Source organism: Dipodomys merriami, unplaced genomic scaffold, assembly GCF_024711535.1.
Source record: "Dipodomys merriami isolate MVZ:Mamm:240054 unplaced genomic scaffold, mDipMer1.0.p SCAF_19, whole genome shotgun sequence".
In the NCBI taxonomy this organism is placed as follows: Eukaryota; Metazoa; Chordata; class Mammalia; order Rodentia; family Heteromyidae; genus Dipodomys; species Dipodomys merriami.
The window spans coordinates 29,937,008-29,954,371 of NW_027203270.1; the positions used below are offsets into that span (position 1 = coordinate 29,937,008).

At 50.2% G+C, this 17,364-nt stretch overlaps 1 protein-coding gene across 1 annotated transcript; it reads left to right on the forward strand.

Moving 5' to 3' along the window:
• The first annotated feature begins 1,268 nt into the window (after positions 1-1,268).
• Cdk5rap3 (CDK5 regulatory subunit associated protein 3) lies at positions 1,269-13,618 on the forward strand. Its single transcript, XM_070028236.1, has 14 exons — positions 1,269-1,333; positions 1,531-1,576; positions 4,156-4,287; positions 4,561-4,661; positions 5,503-5,551; positions 6,048-6,226; positions 6,702-6,838; positions 7,520-7,664; positions 8,715-8,816; positions 9,191-9,269; positions 9,818-9,906; positions 12,460-12,665; positions 12,999-13,170; positions 13,281-13,618. The coding sequence occupies exons 1-14, from the start codon at positions 1,328-1,330 to the stop codon at positions 13,344-13,346; spliced, it is 1,509 nt and encodes a 502-aa protein (XP_069884337.1). The 5' UTR covers positions 1,269-1,327; the 3' UTR covers positions 13,347-13,618.
• Positions 13,619-17,364: the final 3,746 nt, after the last annotated feature.

Below are 17,364 nucleotides of genomic sequence, written 5' to 3' on the forward strand. Positions count from 1 at the left end.
AGATTAAGAGTTCACAGACTTTCCTGCCTAGACTGGCTTTGAATTGTATTCCTTAGATCCCAGCCTCCTGAGTAGTTGGATTATACCTGTGCGCCACTGGACACCTGGCTAAACAAAGCACCCTTCATTTTCACACTGCAATGAACTCCACAATTATATTGCCACTCCTGCCTGCCAGTACTCCTCTGTATTCCATTTGTACTGTGTGGTCCGCAAAGCTTCCTGCTGTCTCTTGAGCTCTTCCTTTAAGAGTCAGTATGTTGGTATGGAAAGGTGGCTTAGTGTTGGAGTGCTTGCCTAGCATGAGTGAAGCCCTGGGTTCGATTTCTCAGTACCACATGAACAGAAAAATCCAGAAGTGGTGCTATGGCTCAAGTGGTAGAGTGCTAGCCTTGAGCAAAAGAAGCTCAGGGACAGTGCCCTGGCCCTAGTTCAAGCCCCAGGATTGGGAAAAAAACAAACAAACATGAGTCAGTATGTTATGTTTGGGATGCTTCCTGGCTGGGCCTTTCCTCCTTTTACTTCCCTACCCCAATTGCCCAATACCAAACAAGTGTTCAACTCATGTCTATCAAATAAACAGAAGGGGAAAGACAAAGTGTGCCAATGCTACCAGGCATCTGTCAGCCTTGCATTCAGCAAGACACGGTGAGAAGAAAGTACTTCCAGCTGTGCACTGGGGCTCACACCTGTAATCCTAGCTACTCCTCAGGAGGCTGAGATCTGAGGATCACAGTTCAAAGCCAGTCTAGACAGGAAAGTTTGTGAGACTCTTAACCTCCAATTAATCACCAAAAAACCGGAAGTGGAGCTATGGCTCAAAGTGGTAGAGCGCAAGCCTTGAGCACAAAAGCTCAGGGACAGCGTCCAGGCCCTGAGTTCAAGACCCAAGACAGACAAAAAAAGAAAAAAGAAATTACTTTCAACTGCTTTGGAATATGCTGTCCAGATCACGCCTTCCGCCTGCAGAAGGTTTCGCGCCCCCTGGAGTGGTAGAGCGGTACCTGCAGGGACTGGCTCTTGTGCGCCCCTATCGGGACAGTGCCACCACTGCAGCCTTTTCCAGGAACCCCCGCCCCTCTTCGGACCTGAGCCCGCCTCGAGTCTCCGGTTGGCTGTCTGCTGATCTCCCGCCCCTCCCGGGCTCAGCCATTCGGAGCCTCGGGGTGGGCGGGGCTTAAGGCCTGATTGGCTCGGCGGAAGGCGGCGACGTGGCTGAAGGAGGCCTGTTGGTATGAGAACTGAAGGTTAGCGTGGATTGGTGGCGGGACGGGACGAACCGGGTTCTTCTGCCGGAAGCGGAAGTGAGAGTGGAGGTGGAGGAAAGATGCAGGTGTGGAGACGGGGCCTGGGGTTGTGGGAGCTTGTCCCGGGACCCCAGCCCTTGCCTCCCCGGCCTTCCTCCCACACGCGGCGTCTGCCCACAGCCTGGGGCTCCGGCCCCGCCCGGCGGCGGTTGGGGCAGTGCAGCGAGCGCTTGCGTGGCGCCTCCTCTGCTCACGCCCCCCTCTCCGCGGTGTTTCCCTCCAGGACCATCAGCACGTGCCCATCGACATCCAGACCAGCAAGCTGCTCGGTAGGAGGGGCGCCTCGCGCCGTCGGGGGAGGCCTGTGCTTTGCCCCCTGTCGCCGGCTGCTGGGAGTGTTGGAAACCTGGAAATCTAGGTGGAGGTCCTGATCACCAGCCGTATTCGGTGGCCAGGCCCAAGAGCAGCAGGAAGAAACCCCTATAGGAAGTCTGCACTTGACCCCTGCTTTCTCCCTTAACGTTTGTTAACATGTGTGATCACATCATATCATTCAGGGGAGGAGACCCGGCTTAGGTTTAAAGAAGCTTAGTTACTAAGTGGCAGATCTGAACAGGAACTTAAACCCGTCTGGCTCAATCTTCATGCTTCATCCATTATGCCAGGAAATATGGCACCTCCCTTTTATTTAAAAAGCTCTTGTCATCGTTGTATATTAGGGAGAAGAGGGACTTAAGACTCAGTTGGACATAGAGACCTTGTTAGAGTTCATTAGAGTTTGTCAGAAAACCACACAAACATCCAGGTACAAAGAACAACAACAACAAAAAGGTTTATTACCAGGAAGGGGACCAGCAAGACCCCTTCTCATAAGAGAGAAGTGCCAGCTATTGTTTGAGGTGACCTATATAACCCAGGAGGTTTAGGAGGCAGAGACCTTGGTGTGGAAGTGAGGGCCAGGGGCTTCATCAGGACAGACTAGGTAGGAGACCAAGTAGTAGATAATGGGTCTTGCAGCTGCCCAGACCTGAAGGTCACACTGTAGGGGATCTTGCTGCCTTATATGGTGGTGGCTGTCCCAGAGAAGTTCCATCTCAAGGAAAAGTGGGCTTGGAGGCTGATTATTTACTGCCTTTACTAAACGGGCTTAGTATTGCCTAGGAAAGGAGCATGCTAAGCTATGGGAAAGGGAGCTCATTGGGCTAACAGACCTTTTTGTAGCCAGGCCATGGTTGTATCTGGTTTACATGTCTCTTCCCCAGCTCAGAGCCGGGGAAAGGTCTTTTCATTCCGACCACATCAGGGCATATGCAGAGCAGGCATTTAAAGATGTTCACTGGATTTATCAGTCTTAATGTCATTCTTGGACTTAAGATGATGTTTGACTGTTGCGGCCTTTCGCTCCTAATTCTGACATTTATAATTTTATTTTCCCTCTGAAAATAAAATTATTCAGCAGAGAGAATATTTATTATTTAGTAATTATTTGATTGTGTGTATCAATACTGGAGCTTGAACTTGGCTCAGGCACCATCCGTTAGCTTTTATACTCAAGGCTGGCTGTTGCTCTACTACTTGAGCCACATCTACACTTTCAGCTTTGTGCTGGTTAATTAGAAATACTAGTCTTACGTACTTTCCTGCCCAGGCTGTCTTTTTTTTTTTTTGTCGGCTGTGGGGCTTGAACTCTGGGCCTGGGCGCTGTCCCTCAGCTCTTCAGCTCAAGGCGAGCGCTCTACCACTTGAGCTGCAGCGCCACATCCGGTTTTCTGGTGGTTTATTGGAGATAGGAGTCTCACGGTCTCTCCTGCCCGGGCTGGCTTTGAACCGCGATCCTCAGATCTCAGCCTCCTGAGTAGCTAGGATTACAGGTGTGAGCCACCAGCGCCCGGCCCAGGCTGTCTTTGAACCTTGATCCTCAGATCTCAGTCTCCTGAGAAGCTAGGAATACAGGAGTGAAGCCTGAGCACTCAGCTCTAAGTGCTGTTTTATGTACTTGATATTATACAAATATAATACAGGCTAGGGGTATGCCTCCAGCTATAGAGCATTTGCATAGCAAATGTGAGCCCGCCCCTGAAATCAAACCCCCAGTACTACCAAAATAAAAATGAAGATCATTAATATTTGTTCAGTTCTGTGTGAGTTTTCCCACCTAGAAAATGAGGGAAAATGCTGACCCTCCTGCCTGAGAGTCATGGAGAAGCAATAGAATTGCTCCAGAAACTTGATAATTAGAATCTAGGACCATCTAACCATGAAGCCTGACTCTTAGTTCCTTCTACTGAGGAATGAGCATGACTCTTAGGCTTAAACACTGAGTTGGGCTCAGCTCCTTGAAGTCAGACCCATTGAGAGTCACGTGTGCATGGTAGCACTTCACAATTAAGGGCAGACTAATGGTATCTAGTCCTTGGGGCGCTGTAGGTATTAGGGGCTTTGCAGTTGCTCATTCATCCGGTACTTGGCATAACCGTTTTATGTTTTCCATTGTTCTAGTTAATCCCAGCCCCGAGGAAATGGAAGTTGAACTGCATCCTTTGTCAACCAGAAAGTTATAATTAACCCTGGAAGCAAAATATTATGGAGAATCTAGGATGGTCAAAAGTGGCACTTTCATGTTAGGACCAATTTAAAAGTTTGTCATTATCTTTGTGTTGAGGCAGCTGCTCTAGAAAAATTGTGAATAAAGTCAGGCTGATGGAATCTGTTTAACCCAAGCATCTCTAGGCCTATGTTCCTTTGCATCTTCCCATGATTACTCCCCCCCCCCACACACACACTTCCAACCCCCCACACACACATACCTTAACCAATAACTGTGGCAACTTTTAGCCATTACCCAGTGCATTAGTAATAGGGTTTTGGAGGTGTGGAGGAATGCCATAACTGGGTGTTTCTGATACAGACTGGCTGGTGGACAGGAGGCATTGCAGCCTGAAATGGCAGAGTCTGGTGCTGATGATCCGGGAGAAGATCAATGCTGCCATCCAAGACATGCCAGAGACCGAAGAGATTGCTCAGCTGCTCTCTGGGTCCTGTGAGTGCTTTGGGGGGGTCTTGTCACTGATATCCTCCCTTTCCTGGCACAGTTTGTATCTATGCAGTTACCTCCTTGTTTAGCCATAAACAAGACTGTCCCCAGAGAGAGACAGAGAGAGAGAGGGAGATATGCTGGTTTCAGAACGATGAAGGGGAGAGCTACCTGCCAAGATTGTTTTCGGTACAGTACATGTGAGTCAGACACAGACAGTGGCTACAGGAGGTAAAGACAATGTCATTCTCCAAATCTCTACCCTTCCTTGCTTTCCAGACATTCACTACTTCCACTGCCTAAGAATTGTGGACCTTCTCAAAGGCACTGAGGCCTCCACAAAAAATATTTTTGGCCAGTACTCTTCACAGCGGATGAAGGCAAGTATTTCAGAGGGTTGGTCATGTGCAGCTGGGGACATCCATTCCTCAGCCCCTCTGGTCTCTCTGAGCCGTCTCTCTTCCCTGTAGCCTATGCCAAATGTAGATCTTTTCTCTGGGCTTACAGTTTCTCACCTGCTGCTTTGAGGTGTGCTTGTTGGTGCCACACTGGTACAATAAAGTTTTTGGTCTGTCTAGCATGAAGAACTGGAGGAGTGAGTGGCTCATATCACTGGTAGTTCTCGCCTGTAATCTAGCTACATTCCAGGCTGAGATCTGAGGATTGAGGCTTGAAGCCAGCCTGGGTAGAAAGACTGAGACTGGGCTGGGAAGGTGGCTCAGTGGTAGAGCGCTTGCCTTGTATGCCTGAGGCCCTGGGTTCGATTCCTCAGCACCACATAAGCAAAAAGAAAAAAGCTGGAAGTGGTGCTGTGGCTCAAGTGGTAGAGCGCTAGCCTTGAACTGAAGAGCTGAGGGACAGCACCCAGGCCCAGAGTTCAAGCCCCACCACCGGACACAAAAAAAAAAGTCTGAGACTCTTATTTCCAGTTTGGTAGCAAAAATTGGATGTCCATCTATGGCTCAAATGTTAGAGCAGCAGCCTTGAGCAAAAAAGCCAAGTGACAATGCAAGGCTCCTGAGTTCAAGTTCCAGTATTGATGCATGTGTATGTGTGTACACGCATGCACACACATACACACACCCAGGAGGAAGAGGAAGGCTAGGAGTTTGTGTTTGGTGTGAGGGGAAGCCTGCGGGAAGTGTCCTCTGTGTAGAGATTGATCTGTGAGGTTGTTTCTGGGTGTTCTCCCTGGCTGACTTCCCTTTCTGTTCTACTCAGGATTGGCAAGAGATTGTAGCCCTGTATGAGAAGGACAACACCTACCTAGGTAAAGTGATGCCAGTGTCCATGGGGAAGCCCACCCAGAGTTCAGAGATACCAGGCTTACAGGAGGCATGGTCTATTGTGGGAGGAGAGTAGAATGTAGATGATGACTGATTGTGAGAAAAATGATTCTGAGAAGGGAGTGAAGGAGGGTCAAATGTGTTCCTAACTGAGCTGGTACTTGACCTGTCCCTCTCTGATGGGGTGGAGTGTGTATTGCCCCCACCATCCTTCCACCCCCATTCTATACTAGGCAGAAGAGGCATGGGTTGGTGTTTATGTAGATCCACCTGGTCAATATTAATATCCCTTGTTTTTGCAGCTGAAGGTTGGAGTTCTGGCTTTGTAACTTGTCTCAGGTTCTTCAGCCAGGAAGGGGAGGGACTGGAGCACAAACCCCACTCTTTACCACCACTCTAGGGCATTTTTGGGTGCATCCTCGGGCATCTTGCCTTAGGGGGTGTGGCTATCCTGGGGTGCATTTCCTGGGTCCTTCTTAGTGGAACTCTCTAGCCTCTTGGTTCGGAATGTCAACTACGAGATCCCCTCACTAAAGAAGCAGATCGCCAAGTGCCAGCAGCTCCAGCAAGAATACAGCCGCAAGGAGGAGGAGGGCCAGGCTGGGGCCGCTGAGATGCGGGAGCAGTTCTACCACTCATGCAAGCAGTATGGCATCACGGTGTGCAGATAAAGGGAGTGGTACCTTGTTCCTCTGTTGCAGTGGGAGGGCACCTGGGCTTGGGGCTGTCTTCCTGGGCCTGGCTCTTCTGTTACTGGCAAAGACTTCACTATCAGCCCTCTGACTTCTCTGCCAGGTTGTATCCCTCTTGGGCCAGTGTCTCCCCTTTGTTTATATTTATTTATCTACTTACTTACTTATTTTTGCCAGTCCTGGGGCTTGAAATTGGCCTGAGCACTATCCCTGAGCTGCTTTTTGCTCAAGGCTAGCATTCTACCAGCTGAGTCACAGAGCCACTTCCGGCTTTTTCTGTGTATGAGGAATCAAACCCAGGGCTTCGTGCATGCTAGGCAAGCACTCTATCACACTAAGCCACATTCCCAAGCCCAGTGGTTTCCCTTGGGTAATTCCTTTGACTTTTTGGACTCCACCTCTTGCCAGGTCTGCCCTAGCCCCTCCCTTCTCCCTTTTCTAGGGAGACAATGTCCGAAGAGAACTTCTGGCCCTGGTGAAGGACCTGCCCAGTCAGCTGGCTGAGATTGGTGCAGGGGCTCAGTCCCTGGGCGAAGCCATTGAACTGTACCAAGCCTGTGTAGGATTTGTGTGTGAAAGGTAAAAGGATCACAACTTCTCTCTAGCAGGGGGTGGCTTACTTGTGTTCCCTGGCTCTTCCCCACTGCCATTTTCCCCACATAGCACATGAACTGGGGAGAGAGAGAGAGAGAGAGAGAGAGAGAGTGTATGTGTGTGTGTGTGTGTGTGTTGGTCCTGGGACTTGAACTCAGGACCTTGCACTCTCACTTAGCTAATTGAGCCATACCTCCACTTCTGGCTTTGTGCTAGTTAATTGGATGCAAAAGTCTCATGGACTTGCCTGCTTGGGCTGGCTTTGTTCCATGATCTGCAGATCCTCAGATCCTCAGTCTCTCTTTTTTTTTTGCCAGTCCTGGGGCTTGAACTCAGGGCCTGGGCACTGTCCCTGAGCTGCTTTTGCTTGAAGCCAGCACTCTACCATTTGAGCCACAACACCACTTCTTGCTTTTTCTGCTTATGTGGTACTGGAGAATTGAACCCAGGGCTTCATCCATGCTAGGCAAACTACCACTAAACCACATTCCCAGACCCCTCAGCCTCTTGAGTAGCTAGGATTACAGGTGTGGGCTACCAATATCCAGCCAGGTGAGCTGCATTTCATACACTTGAGCTGGTGGGAGGCTTACACCTTGGACCATATGGCCCACATATTGGTTTCGTGAGAGGTCAGTAAGAGGCTCAGTTGTGTCTTCTGTTAAGCCCCGCGGAGCAGGTGTTGCCCATGCTGCAGTATGTGCAGAAGCGGGGAAACTCGACTGTGTACGAATGGAGGACGGGGAAAGAGCCCTCTGTGGTGGAGCGGCCACACCTTGAGGAGCCTCCCGAGCAAGTGGAAGAAGATGAGGTAAAACAGGCCTTATTAGAAGCCATTTGCCCCATCAACACCCAGCTCAAACCATGACCTGCATTCAGAGTCCTAGAGGGGAGGGTAGAAGTCATAGGAGCAAGACTTTGGCAGGAGAGCGTGGCCTCCTTGAGACCAGAGTATAGAAAATGCTGGAGAGCTCAGAAAGTTGGTTCATGTAAACCAGAAGCCACTTGGACACCTGTGTCTTCTGAATGTGGGCTTTCTTTTGGGAGCATACAGGCCATTGCATTTGAATGTGTGTTTCCCTATAGAACTACCTGAGGCCTTTGGGAAAGCAAGCACCTCTCCACCCAGCTTTTCTTTCTTTCTTTCTTTCTTTTTCCCCCCCTGGTCCTGGGGTTTGAATTCTGGGCTTGAGCTTTTTCACTCAAGGCTAGTGCTCTGCCACTCAAGCCACTTGAGCCACAGCTCCACTTCTGACTTTTTGTGGTTAATTATAGATAAGAGTCTCATGGACTTTTCTTCCCCAGGCTAGCTTCAAACTGAGATCCTCAGATCTCAGCCTCCTGAGTAGCTGGGTTACAGGCAGGAGCCACTGGTATACACCCCACCCTCCCCCCCTCCCTGCTCCCCCCCCTCCTGCCCAAGTCCTCTTGACAAGTTCTTACTGTGTAGCCTATATTACTATTTTTACTATAGAGTCCTGAGTCCTGTAATACCTATAACACTTGATTTTCCAGCCTTGGCTTCCCCAAGAGCTGGGATTACCACACCCAGCTCTTATTTTTTGTGTGTGTGCCAGTCCTGGGACTTGAACTCAGGGGTCTGGGTGCTATCCCTGTGCTTTTGTGCTCAAGGATACAGTTCCACTTCCAGCTTTTTTGAATAGTTAATTAGATCTCAGTCAGAGTCTCATGGAGTTTCCTGCCGAAGCTGACTTCAAACCATGATCCTCAGCTCTCAGCCTCCTGAGTAACTAGGATTATAGGCATGAGCCACTGGCATCTGGCCTTTTCTTTTTTCTTCCTTTCATTTCTTTTTCTTTTCCTCCCACCTTATTTGGCTGACATTCTTTCTGTTTTCTAGATTGACTGGGGTGACTTTGGGGCAGAGGCAGCTTCCAGCCCCAACATCTCTACTGAGCCTACTGGAATCGACTGGGGCATCTCCCTGGAGTCAGAGTCAAAGGTTAGGATGCCCACTTGGTTCATCTCTCGGAGGACTTTGTTGTGATCCTGCTTCAGCCGTACTCTGTGCCTGTAAAGGCATTCCTCCAAAGATGAGTGCATTCCAAAGGAGGCAGTTTCAAAAGTGATGTGTCCAGAGTTTATGTATCTCCTCTTGCTGGGGTTTGGGGCAAGGTATAGAAGTACTTTACAAAGCAAGGCTGGGGATGGCATTATAATAGCCCACAATGCCATCCTTGTCCCATGCATCAGGTCTGTCGACCTTAATCCAGCTGTAATGTGCAGGCCCTGGGCTTCCTTAAGGTTTTGGTCCATTCTGGCTCCCTGTGCTGGGGACTTCTCACCAGGCTCTCTGGTTCTTTGCTCCCCACCCAGGACCTGGGGAGTGATGGGATAGACTGGGGAGATGATGCCACTGGTTCGCAGATCACAGTGCTGGAGGCAGGAACTGAAGGTAAGTGCTCAAGGAACCCCCAAGTGTAGACACAAAAATATACTATTATGATTAGGCTTCTCACACATTTAAACTTTTCTCTAAGTCTTGCTGAGGATGTGTGGGGAGAGGGGCAGAAGAGAAGTTCTCTAGGAAGACTCAGCTTTTTAGAGACTGACTATAGGCTAGCCATTTTAGTGGGATTACCTAAAGGATGTTGGCTAGACCCCAAAGTTTGGCTTGATTCCTCCTCACCAGCAGAGAGGGTGTAGCAGTGATCTGAGCCACTAGAGGGCAGTGCAGGATGACACTTTACTTCCTACTGCCACCAGCTCAGAGCTGGCCTTCCCTGAACCCAGCTCTGTGGTTCTGGCAGGCTAGAGTTGGCAGGAAGCCTGAGAAAAGCTAGGGCAATTGGGAAAGGATAACCCTCTCCCTTGGCTTGGGCTGGGAAGTAGCTTTAGTGCAACAAGTCTGTCCATAGTCATCCCCTGGGCTTCTCAAATTTGTGGGTTTTTCCTTCCTTAGTTCTAGATCCCTTCTCACTTGTCTGCTTCTCTCTTTGGCAGCTCCAGAAGGTGTTGCTAGAGGCACAGACGCTCTGACACTTCTTGAATATCCTGAGACCCGGAATCAGTTCATTGATGAGCTCATGGAGGTACTGTTGTGTGTGTGTGTGGGGAACAGCCTGCCTCCAGCACAGGTGACGTCAGTTCTGTCCCCTGGCCTGACCACTCCTGTAGTGCAAAGGGCACTAAGTCCTTCCTTTGTCTTGGAGTAGGAGTCTTACCTGGTAGGATGCTCCCCACCCCATGTATCCAGCTCATCTTTATTGTGAGTCTCCAAAGTGCCTGGCACACTCTTGGGCACTGGGTATAGAGCAGTGAACCAGACATTCAAAGGCCCCAAGTTCACGCGGCTTCTACTCTGGTGGGAAAGGCAGATGAGAACCTAGACAAATGCTGCGTATGTAAGATGGTGCTAAATGCTACGGAGAAAAAGAAAGCGGGAGGGAGACGAGCTGCTGAGAAGGGTTGAAAGATTATTAAACTTGCCAGAAAACCACGCAGACATCCAGGTACAGAGAACAAAGAAAGGTTTATTGTTGGGAAAGACCCCTTCTCACAAGGGAGAAGTGAGAAGAAGCACCAGCTATTGTCTGAGGTGACCTATATAACCTAGGAGGCTTAGGAGGAGCTAGAAGAGGCTAGGAGGCAGAGACCCCAGTATGCACATGTGGGCCAAGGGCTTCATCATGGTGGACGAGGATTTATGGCTACCATCCAAATAGTAGGTAAGGGGTCCTGCAGCTTCACTGAACTGAAGGCCACTCTAAGGGGCTCTTGTTGCCTTATATGGTGGTAGCTGCCCCAGAGGAGTGCCATCCCAAGGTAAAGGTGGCTGGAAGTTGATTATTTACTGCCTTTACTGCATGGGCCTAGTGCTGCCTAGAAAGGAAGCATGCTAAGCTGTGGAGAAGGGAAGGAGTAGACTAAGCTTTGGGAAGGGAGCTCATTTCTCTAACAAGGGTTGTGGTTCTATGTCTGGGAGTCAGGGAAGGCTTCATTAAGAAGGTGACTTTACGCTGAGACTGCAAATACTCCAGATAAAGCAGTGGTGAATTGTCCAGCAAAAAGTCTTCCTGGCCGGGGCCAGTGGCTCACGCCTGTAATCCTAGCTACTCAGGAGGCTGAAATTTGAGGATCACGGTTCAAAGCCAGCCCAGACAGGTAAATCTGTAAGGCTGTTATCTCCAATTAACCACCAGAAAACCAGACGTGGCGCTGTGGCTTAAATGGTAGATCACTAGCCTTGAGCTGAAGAGCTCAGTGACAGTGACCAGGCCCAAAGTTCAAGTCCCATGACTGACAAAAAAAAAGCAGGGAGGAGGGCTGGGAATGTGTCTTAGTGGTAGAGTGCTTGACTAGCATGCACAAAGCCCTGGGTTCTATTCCTCAGTACAATATAAACAAAAAAGGCTGGAGATGGCGCTGTGGCTCAAGTGGTAGAGTGCTAGACTTGAGCAAAAGTAGCTCATGGACAGTGAGTGCCCAGGCCCTGAGTTCAAGCCCCAGGACTAGCAAAAAAAAAGAAAAAAGAAAAAAACTTCCCAGGCAGAAAGAACCCCCAAAAAGGTCTTAAGGGGGGACCTTTGACTGACAGGAAGGAGGCTGCATGGCTCCTTGTTACAGGAGCTGGGATGGGGGAGCAGAAGAGGAGCTCAGAGACAGTCTGAATTTTGAGTTGACTTGGTAAACCATGAAGTTGTTGGAGTTTTTGTTTTTTAACAAGATAGGAGCCGCACAATCATTTGTGTTGAAACATGATTGCCATAACTAAGGTATAAAGAGCCAGTGTTCTTAGACTGGGAAAATGGGCCCTGTTTTGGAGTCTCTTCCCTTCTCAGTGGCTTATGGTTGAGGAGAACCTCTAGAAAGTTCTGCCCCATCCAGTTCTGTCTTCTTTCTGCCCTAAGAGACCCCTTTCTAGCCTCAAAGGAAGAAGAGGACAAAAATTATCTAATTTCCATGACAAAATAAGATAGGCTGGAGATATGTCTCTTCCTTAATTTCTTCCTGACCTTTTATTTTATTTGTTTATTTATTTATTTTTTGTCGGTCATGGGGCTTGAACTCTGGGTTCTGGGCGCTGGTCCTGAGCTCTTCAGCTCAACACGAGCACTCTACCACTTGAGTCACAGCACCACTTCTAGTTTTCTGGTGGTTCATTGGAGATAAGAGTCTCACAGACTTTCCTGCCCAGGCTGGCTTTGAACTGCAATCCTCAGATCTCAGCCTCCTGAGTAGCTAGGATTGTAGGCGTGAGCCACCGGCGCCCAGCCCTGGCCTTTTCTTCACCCACAGCTCTTCACCCATGGAGTCCCCAAACCTCATTCCTCCCATGGAGCAAAAAGAAATACCTCCAGTGGGGCAGAGAGATCCTTGGAGTCTGTCTTCTTGATTATCTGACCCACAGGCTAGGGAAGAAAGAAGGTCCAGAACTGTGTAGGCTTGACACAGAATGGTGGGATGAGGAGTGGCGGAGGGGGCCACGCCAGACCCACTGCAGCTGTGGGATTTCTAGCAGTGAGAGTGGTAGAGACTCTCCCCTAGAGTCTAGCCCTTACCACGCATTCTCACATGCTGAGCAGTCTGGGCCTAGCCTTCTGAGCTCTTTTCTTCCTGTAATCTAGCTCCTCTTTCACCCTTAGCTCGAGATCTTCTTGTCTCAGAGAGCAGTAGAGATGAGCGAGGAGGCCGACATCCTGTCTGTGAGCCAGTTTCAGCTGGCGCCTGCCATCCTGCAGGGCCAAACCAAAGAGAAGATGGTTAATATGGTGTCCACGCTACAGGAGCTCATTGGCCGGCTCACCAGTCTTCGAATGCAACACCTGTTTATGATTCTGGCCTCACCAAGGTCTGGCTATCCTGATTCTGGGTTCTGCCATTTTGATCAGCTCTGGGTCCTTGTCTTCCTCCTCTGTCTGTGACCCCCTTAGTTCTCATCCATGCCTTCTGTGCCATCGCCTTCTCCTTGGACTGTCTTTAGGGCAGATGGTAGAGGTAGGGGCTGGGGGGTGGGTGGCATTGATTTATGCAGAATCTGCTTCCCAGGTATAACAGGAAACTAGAGTGGCGTTTTTAATGGAGAAGGACTCGCAGATGTGGGGGTAGGAGGCCAATCAGGGAATGGCTTCCTGAGGAGTGGAGTGGGGCAGTCTCCCCGCTCACCTGAGTGCCCTCTGCATAGGTATGTGGACCGCGTGACAGAGTTCCTCCAGCAAAAGCTGAAGCAGTCCCAGCTGTTGGCTTTGAAGAAAGAGCTGATGGTACAGAAGCAGCAGGGTGCCCTTGAGGAGCAGGCGGCTCTGGAGCCCAAGCTGGACCTGCTGCTGGAGAAGACCAAGGAGCTACAGAAGCTGGTAAGACAGGATGGGGTGATCTCGCCATGTGGGAGGACCCCCAGATGTCTGCTGAATGAAGCCCTGCACCTGCTTGTTTGATCCCTGTCTACCCAGCAACTGTCTTTCAGATCGAAGCTGACATCTCTAAGAGGTACGGCGGGCGCCCCGTGAACCTGATGGGGACTTTTCTGTGACATACTCTCTCGGTGCCTCACCTGCCCATCTTCCCAGCATTGAAATGGCAGCAGAGCCAGGGCTGATTGTGGTGGACCCTTCCCAGCAAGCAACCAGACTGACTGGAAGATTGAGAGCTCTGGGAAGGAACTACCATCGGATGGTGGCCTCAACACTCTCTTGGCTCACTGCAAACAGCAGTCTTGACTGGCCTCGTGGCTTATCCCCTAGCCTGGAACCACAGCTGCTTCTAGCTAGTTGAACTGGACTTAATAAAAGGGAAAGACTCTTGGCTATGCTGCTAACAGTTACTCACACAGCTCCCCAGAGCTTGCGGTTGAGGCTGGGTACCTGTTTTCATGGATTCTTGGTCCAGGCAGCCTTCCTGACCATTAGCTGCCACTGTGGAGTCCCAGATTAGGGACTTATGTCTTTGCTTATAGTGATCAGGAAGGCCCTGTTAGGATCTACAGAGATGGCTCAGCAAGGGGTTCTGAGATAGCCAAGGCAGCTAGGCCTTGCTCGCTCCATCACCAGGCCCAAGCTACCCTGCTCCAGCCAGAGGCCCAAGGGGAGCAGTCAAGCAGTGGTCTGTTAGAGTCAGCAAAGCCATATTTTCCTCTTAATCACAGCTTACCTTCCAGGCAGAGGGGAAACATGGTTTAGGGAGGAAGGGTCTGATAAACAAGGTAGAGACAGGAGTTGTCACCTTCACTGGCTGCCTGTCCACTTCCTGCCCATAACAGGCTGCTCTGGGATTGGATAGAGCCCGCCCCAAGATAGCACCCCTCACCCAAGCCACCTCCCCATCCCCATTTCCCAGGAAGGGTAGGGGCTGAGGGTGGCCAGCAATTCGATTTTAATTTCATAGCAGAGCAGTTGATTCATGGCTCTTTGTCGCTGGCGTTGACTCCCGTAATGACTTTCCATCAAAATGAAAAGTGGAGTGACACCACTCATTATTCCTGCTGCTTGTTATCTCAGTTCTGGGGAGGGCCGCCCCCTCCCCACTGCCTTTCAGCCGTCCCGGACAGTGAGTGATGGCCCCTATTAATCACCGACCCCGTGGACTCCGGCGGACACACGCTATCCAAAGGAGAGAGAGATAAGGCCGCATGAACTGCTTGGAGCCGCTTCTATCGATTAATGTCAGCCTGCTGCTTCCCCCCAATCTCTGCCTGGTCACCTCCTTTTGGGGGAATCGGGCTGAAATAAGTCCAGGAGCTGAGAAAGGAGAAATTGGTATCAGGAAGCTGTCCTTAGAATGGGATGGCTTACAGGGGCTTGAGTGGGCTGCACTCCGCATGTAGCCACGTGCAGAGTGGAAACCCTTGCCCCGAGCTGCTGGCCATGCTTGGCCCTTTCTGTCTCAAGAGTATGACTGCCCTTACTGCCCTACCCGGTCAGTCTCCTGCTCCATGGGCTGTCTGTTTAGCCTCACTCTGCAGCCAGCCTTGCATTGAGTCATACACCCTTGCCCACTCTGGTGTTCCTTTCCAGCTGCCAGATGTTACACAGACTCCATTGCTTACAGGGACAAGTGTAGAGGATCACATGACCATGGCAAGCTGGGCTTGAGCCTCCAAAGCTCTTGTTTCTGCTGTGCAGATGCATACCCTGCCTGCCTTCCCTGCCTGGCCTTGGATCTGCAAGGGCACTGTCCTCCCCGAAATGCCATGTGCTCGGTCCCCAGGCAGGAGAGTGAGTTTAGACAGAAGGTTCCCAACAGCAGATGAGGGGGCAGTGGCTGGGGCAGCTGTTCTCACGGGGATTGGGGATTGGGCCTGGTGTGCTGCACTGCTGGTCTGGCGGAGCGCAGTGCCTCCCTGCCTCCTTCCTAGCCAGAGGTGGATGGTTTTCTCACAGGGCTTGGTCTCCAGAACCTTCAGCTTCCTTGCTTTTGGTCCTCCTGCCTTCTGGACCTCATCCTGGCCAGGCCAAAGACAATGAAGGGGCCTAACTGACTGGCTCCCTGCCTCTCTCCCCCAAGCATCAGGGCAGTCCTGTAACTTTGAGGTGTGTTCTAGGATTCCCTGCATTTTGCATTTAGGAGTCCCTCAGTTGCCGGAGTCCTCCAGCTTAACAAATCGAGCTATGCACAGCTCCTGGGACAGGGCCTGCAGAGGAGGAGGTACCCGCTGGACAGTGTGAGCTGTCCTCTTGGTTTTGGTTTGTGGGGTACCAGTGAAGACTGCTTCCTGACTATCTTGCCATGTTAGAAGAGAGGAATGAGGGTTCCTTGCCGAGTGGCAAATCCCCAGCAATCAGCTTTCCAGGGTTGTGAAGTTTGGGGAAAGAGGAAGGCCATGAGCCAAGACGACTCCCTCAGCATCCATAGTTTAATGTGAATTTGTTGCCAAGAGGACACTCTAGTTCCATGTTGACTCTTCTACCAGCACATCTCCCTACACAGTAGGGAGTTGCCTTTCTAGAATTCCTTTTCACTACAGCCATGAACATGGCCTAAACAACATGCTAAGGATTATTCATTTGACTTTGAGCAGCCCAGCCCCTGTGCCCACTGAGGAGATGCCAGGGACTTGTGAGCTATCACACATCTGGAACTTGTTCTTTGTCAGACCAAACATCGTCTTAGCCATCTAAAGCATCGTTCGCTCAGAGCTCAGCCTGGAGCTGAGGACAAAGGCAAAGGACATTTGGGTCTTGAGTGAGGGTGCACTGCCTGAGGCTGTGGTCCTGTGACTGTGTGCACACACATACTCATTACTTCTCCAGATGTTACATTTCACCCTAGAGACCCAGATCCTGCGGCTCCTCTCTCCCTGGATACATGCACTCCTACCTGTCCTACTAGTATGTACTTCATCTTTTAATTGCTCTTTATATATTCTTTCTCTCTACTCCCATACAGGCATCTACAGATCTATTTAAAGTAATAGGAAGACACTGGGCTGGGACGATAGCTCAGTGGTAGAGTGCTTGCCTAGCATCCAAGAGGCCCTGGGTTCTATCCTTACTGCTAGAAAACAAAACAGTATACGGTGTCAAAATGGTTACAAACGTTTTCCAGCTCTGCTCTATTCTTGTGACCTGTGTGATCTGGGGTCATTCCCTGAAGCTCTCTGTTCCTCATTTCCTTCACCATTCAAATGAGGACAGGGGGCTGAGAATGTGGCTTACTGATAAAGTGCTTGCCTAGCATGCATGAAGCCCTGGTTTCCATTCCTCAGTACCATGTAAACAGAAAAAGCCAGAAGTCGTGCTGTGGCTCAGGTGGTAGAGTGCTAGCCTGGAGCAAAAGAAGCTCAGGGATAGTGCTCAGGCCCTGAGTTCAAGCCCCAGGATTGACAAAAATAAATAATAAAATTAAATGAGGACAGGGATACTGCTGACCTCAGGGGAGGTGACCTCCTGTGTTTCTGAGATTCCAACACATCCCACATCGCACCCTTGGTTACCATCCACATTCCATCTGTTATTTCCTGTCTGTTGGCTCCCAATCTCTCTCGAGCCTGCACTTGCCATGGCCAAGGGCCTTTTTGCTTTTATCATTTATTTCCCTGCTTAGAAACGAATGCCCCCTTTACTCCCTCCATTCCCAGTGTAGCAGGCTAGCTCCTGATAACTGGACTTCTACCTGCTTTCCAGCCTGGCAAGCCGCTCAGCGGCCAATCCCACGTGCATCCCAAAGCCTGAAGCCTTTTGGAGCCTTCCTAGCCCAGCTCAGATGAGACACACATCTCTCTGGATATTTCCAGTAGCCTCTGCAGAGCATTCCTCAGCTCTATGCACCTGTCCTCAAGGGAGCTCATGCTGGGTACAGTATAAAACCCACTCAACATGTTTAACCTAACTTCTGCTCCTGGTGGAGAGACCAGGTCTTGCTCACTCCTTGAAGTCTCCAACTTCATTTCCTCTGAACTTCAGTTATCTCAACAATTTTCAAGGGTCATTGACTTCTGATATACTATGATCATGTGACTCACAAGCTAGCAAAAAAGAGTCCCGCAAAACAGAAGTTTGAGAATAAAATAGAAGTTGACCTTTGCTGGGTGCCAGTTGCTCATACCTGTAATC

What these genes read in the sequence shown, in the direction of transcription:
- Cdk5rap3 (XM_070028236.1), top strand. An exon ending in GCTGGAGGCAGGAACTGAAG is followed by an intron (nt 9,270 to 9,817) that starts GTAAGTGCTCAA and finishes TCTCTTTGGCAG; the next exon opens with CTCCAGAAGGTGTTGCTAGA. An exon ending in CCAAGGAGCTACAGAAGCTG is followed by an intron (nt 13,171 to 13,280) that starts GTAAGACAGGAT and finishes ACTGTCTTTCAG; the next exon opens with ATCGAAGCTGACATCTCTAA.